Source organism: Lepidothrix coronata, unplaced genomic scaffold, assembly GCF_001604755.1.
Source record: "Lepidothrix coronata isolate B3197 unplaced genomic scaffold, Lepidothrix_coronata-1.0 Scaffold356, whole genome shotgun sequence".
NCBI classification, from domain to species: Eukaryota; Metazoa; Chordata; class Aves; order Passeriformes; family Pipridae; genus Lepidothrix; species Lepidothrix coronata.
Window position 1 is genome coordinate 59,673 of NW_016690536.1, and position 9,651 is coordinate 69,323.

At 58.3% G+C, this 9,651-nt stretch overlaps 1 protein-coding gene across 4 annotated transcripts in view; it reads left to right on the forward strand.

Moving 5' to 3' along the window:
* The window catches only part of CTXN1 (cortexin 1), a 27,226-nt gene extending 17,784 nt beyond the window's left edge, over nt 1–9,442 (forward strand). The window contains exons 2-4 of one of the 4 annotated variants that reach the window (XM_017838753.1): nt 2,286–2,449; nt 6,966–7,079; nt 7,956–9,442. In XM_017838753.1, coding sequence (XP_017694242.1) covers nt 8,113–8,367 — 255 coding nt within the window. In that variant the 5' untranslated portion in view covers nt 2,286–2,449; nt 6,966–7,079; nt 7,956–8,112 and the 3' untranslated portion in view covers nt 8,368–9,442. Of the gene's footprint in view, nt 1–2,236; nt 2,450–4,053; nt 4,156–6,965; nt 7,080–7,955 lie in introns of those variants that run through there. The other 3 variants (XM_017838754.1, XM_017838756.1, XM_017838755.1) reach the window with 3 other exon arrangements.
* Nucleotides 9,443–9,651: the final 209 nt, after the last annotated feature.

Genomic DNA, 9,651 nt, shown 5'->3' on the forward strand with positions numbered 1-9,651 from the left:
AAGCCTCCAAGGGTGTGTCACTGCAGGATTTTCCAGTGTCACTTTGTCAGCACTCCAAAAAAAAAAAAAAAAAAAAAAAAAAAAAAAAAAGAAAAAGAAGAAGTGCTTGGATCCCTTTCCCAGAGATTTATGGCATTCCAGAGGTGAATGGATTTTTGATTAGAGGAGCAGTTGGTTTGGGTGTTTTTTTTTTTTTTGTCTCTCCCAAGTGGTGAGATAATGCTGGACCTCATTGAATTATCCAGGAGGAACAAATTCCCTTCCTGCCTCCACGTTGGAATTGCTCCCTCCCTCCCTCCCTCCCTGCAGCACTAAATCCCTGCTCTGAGGTGCAGCCGGGATCGATATTCCCAAATGCCAGAGGGACAGGACACAGGGAATGGCTTCACACTGAAAGAGGGGAAATTTAGATGGGATATTGGGAAGGAATGTCCCTCAGGGAAGTGGTGTCCCGAGTTTCCCTGAGGACCATCCAGCTTTTTTTTGGGGGTTAAAAGAGGGAAAAGTCTTCCAGCAGGAGGATTTCCTGCAGCTCTGCTGCCCTTCCCGGGAGAGAGGGAGGAGTGGGAAGCTCCCAGCCAGCCATTCCCACAGGCAGATGCTTTGGAATAGAGCCCTTGGGAGAGGGGAGGAATCTGGAGATGAAAGAGCACAGAATTCCAGCATGGATTGGGTTGGAAGGGACCTAAAATACCATTTCATCCAGGTTGCTCCAACCTGGCCTTGGACACTTCCAAGGATGGGGCAGCTTCTCTGGGAAAGCTGTGCCAGGGCCTCACCATCATTCCAGGGAGGAATTCCTTCCTAATCTTCTTCCTAATTTCTCCTGAGACCCTTTGGAGGTGCCTGGAGGGACCCAAAATTGGGACAGAAGCCCCTCTGGCACAGCTCAGCACCGGCCCTGCTCCTCCTGGCTCTTGCTCAGGGCAAAGACATCGATCCCATTGATCCCTATCCCGGAGACAATTCCAGGCAGGAGAATCCTGCCCGCCCTGGGACATGGATCTGCTCCTGGAGAGCAGCTGAAAGGAGATAAAATCAGCAGGAGTTCATTGAAATGCAGCCACAGTTCCCGGCTGAAGCAGAGCTGGGGCCAGGGGAGAGGAGCAGCGGGATGGAGGGATGGAGGGAAGGATTTATGGATGGATGGAGGGATGGAGGGATGGAGGGAAGGATTTATGGATGGATGGAGGGATGGAGGGATGGAGGGAAGGATTTATGGATGGATGGAGGGATGGAGGGATGGAGGGAAGGATTTATGGATGGATGGAGGGATGGATGGATGGAGGGAGGGATGGAGGGAAGGATTTATGAATGGAGGGAGGGATGGATGGATGGATGAAGGGAGAGATAGATGGATGGATGGATGGAGGGAGGGATGGAGGGAGGGATGGGCTGGCTAAACTGGGCTGGAATGGACTGGGCTGAAGTGGAATGGACTGGGCTATACTGGGCTGAGCTGGGGTTAGGTTGGACTAGGCTGGATTGGCTAAACCGGACTGGAGTGGACTGGGTTGGGCTGGGCTGGGTTTTAATAGACTGGGCTCAATTGGAATGGACTGGAGGGGGCTGGGATGGACTGGGCTATACTGGGCTAAATTGGGGTTAGGCTGGACTAGGCTGGATTGGCTAAACTGGACTGGAATGGACTGGGCTGGGCTGAGCTGAACTGGACTGGGCTGAGCTGGAATGGACTGGGCTGGGCTGAGTTGGGAATAGGCTGGACTAGGCTGGATTGGCTAAACTGGGCTGGAACGGACTGGTTTGGGCTGGAGTGGACTGGTTTGGGCTGGAGTGGACTGGGCTGGGCTGCTGGACTGGGCTGAGCTGAACTGGACTGGGCTGAGCTGGAATGGACTGGGCTATACTGGGCTGAGTTGGGAATAGGCTGGACTATGGGATTCGGGAGCATCCCATTGATTCTGGAGCATCCCAGGGATTCGGGAGCATCCCACTGATTCTGAAGCATCCCAGGGATTCTGGAGCATCCCAGGGATTCAGGAGCATCCCATTGATTCTGGAGCATCCCACTGATTCTGAAGCATCCCAGGGATTCGGGAGCATCCCAGGGATTCGGGAGCATCCCAGGGATTCGGGAGCATCCCAGGCTGTGGGTCTGGACGGACACACACCCAGGAGGATCTCAGAGGGGCAGAGATGCAGCCCTGGGGATTGGGGGGGTTATTTTTTTGGGGGATGGGGGGACCACAAGGAGCCGCAGGCGGGGGCGGGCAGGCTCAGCCCCCGGCCCCGCGCTCGCTCTCCCACGGTCTGGTTTTTCCCAGGCAGCGGCTCAGGAAACTTCTCCCGGCTCCAGTTGCTGCGCTCCACCTTTTATTCTAATCGCTCCCGCATCGCCATAGGAACCCGCTCCAGCGGGAGCCAGGAGCGGCTCCTTCCCGGAGCGCTCCTTCCCCCGGCATGGCAAGGCATGGAGCCGGCATTCCAGGTACTGTCCGTGCCCCCATCCCCTCTGGAATGCTCCCGCCGCGGGCACTGTGAGGAGGGGGGTACCGGGGACCCCCCACCCCTCCCGGGCTCGGGGTCCAGGATATCTGCTGGATGTTGTCCAGCGTGGGTGGAGAGGGCGGGAGCGCGGGATTTGGGGTGGGAAGAGCCTTTCCTGGGGGGTCTGGATGCTCCCTGGGTGGTTTGGGAGCGGCGGGGGGGGGCGGTTTCCCGTGTGTGCCGGGATGAGCAGGGATGGGAAGGGTCGTGCTCCTGGCTGGGCTTCCCCGGGAGGAGCAGGGATTCCAGAGCCTGGGATTTAGGGGGAAAACATCCCTGCTTAGCTGGGATTGGGCTGAACATCCCCCTTGGGCCGAAGGGTTGGCCCTTTCTCTCCCAAAAACGTGGATGGGACATCCCTGGCAGTCGGGGGGGGGGTGTGTGTGCTGATCCACCTGGCGTGTCCCAAATTATTGGATCCTGTGGAGCTGCCAGGCTGGGAGAGCCCCTCCAGGGCGGCTCCATGGCTTTGGAGAGCTGCTGGAAGGGGAATTGGCATTCCTGTTATCCACAGGTTTAGCAGGAAACCGGCCAAGCTCCCACATGGGGGGTTGGGGGTCAGACCCGGAATCCCGGTGCTGAGGTGGAAGGTGCTGGAAGAGGGATGTTGGGAGAGGGTTTTGGAGAAAATGAGGGGATATCTGGGCACCTGAGGGATCCTGCTGAGCCTCAGGATCTTCCTGGGGCATCCAGGATGTCTCCTGGAGCCCGGATCTCCTCATCCATGACGACAGAGAGGGGCTGAGGGGATCCACAGAGGAGCCCCTGGATCCTCCCGTGGGCATCAAACACCCCCAAACACGGGCTGTGGCACCTCGGGGAGGGCTGGCACTGCCTGGCCAGGGGTTTGCCTGGTGGGATATGGGGGGATGAACCCTTAGGAAGGTCGGGAACAGCCAGGTGGAGGTGGAAAGGGGTCTCACCCTCCTTCCCTGGGCACCTCGGGGGGTAAGAGGGTCTCTCCCTGCCAGGGAGGGTCGGTGGAGGGGGCAGTGCCAGCTCATTCCCTGGCAGCAATAAGAGGGAAGCTGGGGAGGGGAAAGGAGGGGGGCTTTCCCAGGGAATTGCATTCCCAAAATGGGAAACTACTTTATTCCAGGCTGAGGAAGGACAGAGGGGAAGGCCCCGAACCAGCAAACCTGAACCTGGGGCAAGGAGAGGAGCAGATTTCCAGGGAAAACACAGCTTGGGGAGTCACAGGAAGGCAGGAATACGGGAATAAAGGAATGCAGGACGAGAGGAATACAGGACAACAGGAATACAGCCCTGTTTGCTCCCAGCTCCAGGGTGCATCCCATAAAAAGGTGCCAGGAGGTCCCAGTGTGGGGCAGAACCCCCCAAGGACAAAGTGCAGCCCAAATTCCAGGGGTTTTTATCCTGCTGGGAGCCGAGCTCCCCCCGGCAGAGCCCCTGCCTGAGCTCAGCCCAAGATCCAGGCTCGATCCCAGCGGGATTCCTGGGCTGGATCCAGCGGCGACGTTGACTGAAAAAGGCAAGGAATTCCTGCAGGGAATCCGGGAGCTCCTGTGGGAGCAGCAGGGTGGCCAGGGAGGCACAGAGAGAGGCCTCCATCCCACCTGGGACAGACAGACAGACCCTCCTGGGACAGACAGACCTTCCTGGCACAGACAGATCCTGGCTCTGGAGGTGAAGGGGAAGGGGGGAGGGAGCTGCACCTGCCAGGGAAACCTTTTCCCATCTCCAAGGAGCTAAAACTCAGGAATAGAAGAGAAGGCTCCAGGGAGACCTTCCAGGGCTTTATAAGAAAGGTGGGATAATGGTTTGGGGGCTAAAAGCAGGGAGATTCCTGCTGGAGATCAGGAGGGGATGTTTTATGAGGAAAGTGGGGAGAAGCTGGGATGAAGCCATTCCCTGTGTCCTGTCCCTCCAGCCCTTGTCCCAAGTCCCTCTCCAGCTCTCCTGGAGCCCCTTTAGGCCCTGGAAGGGGTTTAAGGTCTCCTTGGAACCTTCTCTTCTCCAACCTGGCCTTGGACACTTCCAGGGATGGAGCAGCCACAGCTTCTCTGAGAATTCCATCCCATTCCCTCCTCACCCTCCCAGGCAGGAATTCCTTCCCGATATCCCACCTGAACCTCCCCTTTTACTTTAAAACCACCTCCCCATCCCCAATTTTTTTTCTATAACCACCTCCCAACACCCAAATCTCCCCCCGCTGCCTTTCCCTCCTCGGGGCTCCCGCGTTTTCCCACTCCCAGCTCAGCTCCAGGTCGGAAAGCTGGGATAATCAGGAATGCCTGGGAGCATCCAGGGAGCAGGGGCTGTGCCCCCTCCCTGCTGCCAGCCCAGAGGTGCCCAGAGGTGCCCAGAGGTGCCAGGGAGAGCCCTCCCTTCCCAACCAGCTGGATCCCCCCTCCTCCAGCGTCCCTGCCGCCTCCTTGTTTGGAATAAACATCTCGTTAGGTCCCGAATTACCGCGGAATTCGTGTTTCACAGCCGGGAAAAGCTCGGCCCAACCCCCTGGAATTGTTGACAGGGCTCCTCTTCCTCCGTGAGCGCCGTTTCCTCGCTCGTGTTCTTCTTTTTAGTTACTAAGGGAACATGAATCTTAATAAAACTCCATCAAATGTGCCTGAAATAACAGCTGCCTTCAGCCCACTGCCTGAGCACAGGGCTGGGGCTCGGCTCAGAATTCCTGGGAAATTCAGATTACGGATCCAAAAGGTCTTTGGGGTTGGAAGAAACCTTAAAGATCATCTTGTTTCCATGGGCAGGGACAGCTTCCACTAGCCCAGGGTGCTCCAAGCTGGCCTTGGACACTTCCAGGGATCCAGGGGCAGCCACAGCTTCTCTGGGAATTCCATCCCAGCCCCTCACCACCCTCTCAGCCAGGAATTTCTTCCCAATATCCCACCTAAATTCCCCCTCTTTCACTCTGAAGCCATTCCCTGTGTCCTGTCCCTCCATCCCTTGTCCCAAGTCCCTCTCCAGCTCTCCTGGAGCCTCTTTAGGCCCTGGAAGGGGTTTAAGGTCTCCTTGGAACCTTTTCTTCTCCACCCTGGCCTTGGACACTCCCAGGGCTGGGGCAGCCACAGCTTTTCTGGGAAAACCTTTTCCAGGGCCTCCTGATTCTTCCCACAGCAAGAGGGAAATCCTTTCTCCTGAATACTCCAGGACATAAAACCAGGGATGCTGTGGAGCAGAAAATTTTGAATTTTGTCCTGAATGTGCCTCCGTTTCCCGGGATTTGGGATGGGAGCCAGCTGGGCTTCTCCAGCTCCAAATGATTTACTGGGCTTCGTTGTCCAAGGATTTCTCGCAGCTCCAGTGCCGGGATCCCCCAAGGGGAATTTTCCCAACCTGGATGTGTCCGTGGGAAGCACCAGGGGAGGTTTAGGCTGGATGGGTCCTGGCATCTCCCAGGGGGGCTTTTGGGTTATTTTTCTGGAGTTTCCACAGCACTGGGAGCACTCAGGCTCCGGGGGCTGCAAGGGGGGATTGGTGGGGGTGGTCTGGAAAGGCTGGTTGGATGTTCTCCTGGGGAGGTTGATTGGATGTTCTCATGAAAAGATTGGTGTGGATGTTCTCCTGGAAAAGTTAGTTGGATGTTCTCCCAGGAAGGAGGTTGGTGTGGGCATTCTCCCGGGGAGGTTGGTTGGATGTTCTCATGAAAAGATTGGTGTGGATGCTCTCCTGAGGAGGTTGATTGGATGTTCTCCTGGAAAGGTTGGTTGGATATTCTCCAAAGGAGGTGGGTTGGATGTTCTCCTAAAGAGGTTGGTGTGGACATTCTCCTGGGGAGGTTGGTGTGGATGTTCTCCCAGGACGGTTGATGTGGATGTTCTCCAAAGGAAGTTGGTGTGGATGTTCTTCTAAAGAGGTTGGTTGGATGTTCTCCAAAGAATGTTGGTTGGATGTTCTTCTAAAGAGGTTGGTTGGATGTTCTCCAAAGAATGTTGGTTGGATGTTCTCCTAAAGGGGATGGTTGGATGTTCTCCTGGAAAGGTTGGTGTGGATGTTCTCCCAGGAAGATCGGTGTGGATGTTCTCCAAAGGAAGTTGGTTGGATGTTCTCTCAGGAAGGTTGGTTGGATATTCTCCTGGGGAGGTTGATTGGATGTTCTCCAAAGGAGGTTGATTGGATGTTCCCCTGGAAAGGTTGGTTGGATGTTCTCCTAAAGAGGTTGGTGTGGATGTTCTCCCAGGAAGGTTGCTGTGGATGTTCTCCCAGGAAGGTTGGTGTGGATGTTCTCCTGGAAAGGTTGCTGTGGATGTTCTCCTGGAAAGGTGGATTGGATGTTCTCCCAGGAAGGTTGCTGTGGATGTTCTCCTGGAAAGGTGGATTGGATGTTCTCCCAGGGCTGCCGTGGATTTTCTCCCATGTTAACTCCCTTCAGAACTGCCAACTCCAGATGTGCCTCGTGCTCCTCGTGACCTCCAGTGACTCCCCAGCCCTTTAACCCCCTCTGCCCTCTCTGTCCCTCTGCTCTGCCTCCCCAGCCCAGGAAAGCTGGACCCTGGAGACCTTCCCTCAGTGACGTGGCTGCTCGGACACGGCCTCCCCCTGCTCCTGCTGCAGTAGCAATGCTGGTGCCCCCACGGAGCTGCAGTGAGGTGGGTGCCCTCCTTCTCCTCCTGGAACCAGCCCCTGCTGCTGCCCAGCCAAAGGGAGGACAGCTGGACACGTGTCCCTCAGCAGGAGGGAGCACATTCCGACCTCGTGTCCGTCCTGGGAGAACTCGGAGGCCAGGATGGGCAGAGCCTGAGCAGCCCACTCTGACTGCAGAGTGAGGGAATTTTTGGTGGGAATTACCTGGGGTTTGGGTCCCTCTCCAGAGGATTTCTGGGGATTTGTGACTGGACAGACAAGTTCTGCACCAGTGCCCTGCACTGCCCACCCACCCCACGCCCTTGTGCCCCTCGTGGGTGGCTTCTCGAGCTTGCTAAAAAAACAGGAATCCCCTTGGGAGCTTCCCTGCCCTTCCCTGTGCCCGTTGCTGTGTCCTGAGGCCAATTCCTGCTCCCTCACCAGCTCTGCTTTCCCCATGACCAATTCCTTTCCCCATGGCCAATTCCTTTCCCTGTGTCCAATTCCTTTCCCTGCATCCAATTCCCTTCCCTGCATCCAATTCCTTTCCCTGTGTCCAATTCCTTTCCCTGCATCCAATTCCTTTCCCTGCATCCAATTCCCTTCCCTGCGTCCAATTCCTTTCCCTGTGTCCAATTCCTTTCCCTGCATCCAATTCCCTTCCCTGTGTCCAATTCCTTTCCCTGTGTCCAATTCCTTTCCCTGCATCCAATTCCCTTCCCTGTGTCCAATTCCTTTCCCTGTGTCCAATTCCTTTCCCTGCATCCAATTCCTTTCCCTGCATCCAATTCCTTTTCCCCCCGACCTTTCCCTCTTTCCCCATGGCCAAATCCCTTCCCTGTGCCCAAATCCTTTCCCCGTGCCCAATCCCTCCTCTCTCACCGCCTCTCTTTCCCCTCCAGGATCTCTGGGCTCTGGCAGGAGCGCACCCCGCGCCGGTGCCCATGGAGTGAGCGGTGCCCGGGGGGTGAGCGGGCACAGCAGGACGCTGAAGTTTGGCTGCCCCGGCCCCGCCAAAATCCCTCCCCGTCCCTCCCGCGCCCCCCCCCCGCCTCTGCCATGAATGATGCGTCGACGATGGATTATGAACTGCTCTCGCCGTCCCTGGTGGAGCACCCGGCGGGCGCCGCGGGCATGGACGCCGAGCAGAAAACTGTCTTTGCCTTCGTCATCTTCCTCCTGGTCTTCTTGGTGATGCTGATGGTTCGCTGCTTCCGCATCCTGCTGGACCCCTACAGCCGCATGCCCGCCTCCTCCTGGACCGACCACAAGGAGGGCTTGGAGAGGGGCCAGTTTGACTATGCCCTGGTGTAGAGGGCAGGGCTGGGGCGAGCCCGGGCGCTCCCCGTGCCCCCCAGCCCGGCCCCGGCCCCCCCTTCCCTCCGCGGGGATGCTCCGGGCACCGCGGCGCTGAGCTCTGGGCCGGGGAGAGGTGGCGTGTCGGTGTGGGGGGGGAGTTTTCTAGGGGTTTCTCTCTTTTCTAAGCACTTTTCGGTTCTCTCTTTGCAGCCCGGGAGGGAGGGATGGGGGGTGGGAGGGCTGAGCCGGCTCCGCGCGGTGCCCGCTGCCCGCCCTGCCCGCGGGGCACGAGGGGACGGGACGGGGCATGGCGGGACCTGCCCTCGGCCCCCGCTCGGGGCGGCTCTGCCCGGTGCCACGGCAGAGCTTTGACCCTCTCTCCCCTTCCCTCCACTCCTCCTGCCCCTTCCCAATCCGTCCCCCCCCGTCCGTGTCCCCCGGGGAGCGCTGCCCGTGGTCCAGCGCGCGTGTGTGTGTGTGTGTGTCCCTGTAGCTGAGCTGTGTCCGTCAGGGGGTTTCCAGGCACCAGACCCAAGTGCTGGCTTTGTTCCTCTCCGCGTGGCAGTCCCAAGAACACCCCCCCTAAAAAGGGAAGGGGAGGTGGAGACCCCCCGTGTGTGCAGCCCCCTTTTTTTGGGCCTCCAGCCCCGCAGCCGCTCTCTGCTTCCGCGGTGCCCCGTCCCTGCCCGGCTGGTGACAGTGGCCCTGAGCGAGGTGTGGCCCTGCTGGGATTCCAGGAGGGATCAAAGATCCCACACAACGCCTGGGAGATGCTCCTCAGCCAGCCCCGGCCTGGCAGCCCCCTCTCCCGGTGCCCCGTTCCCCGTTCCAGCAGGACCTGGGTGGCCTCTCCGTGCCCAGGGGGTCGCTGGGGGTGGCTGGCCCTTCCCTGGCCGTCCTGATTTGGGGAATCCGAGGGGCTGTGGAAGTAGACGAGGGGGATTAAGGCTGTTCTGTCCATGCCTGGGGAGCAGGGGTGCTCAGCTGGCCGCGGGGTGTGGCCATGGGCCAGCAGGAGGGTTTGGAGCCCACGGGGGAGAGAGAAGCTCTGCCCCCTCCATGGAAATAAAGCTGCACTGTGCTAACCCCACCCAGCTCCAGCTCTGCTCTTTGGTGTCCCTCAGGTCCTCGGGGGAAATCTCAAATCGTGGGGGGCTGCCCCATGTCCAGGGGGAGATCCCAAATCCTGGGGGACTGCCCCATGTCCCAGGGAGAACCCAAATCCCGCGGGCTGCCCCATCTCCCAAGGGAACTCCAAATCCTGGGGGCTGCCCCATGTCCCAGTGGAGATCTCAAATC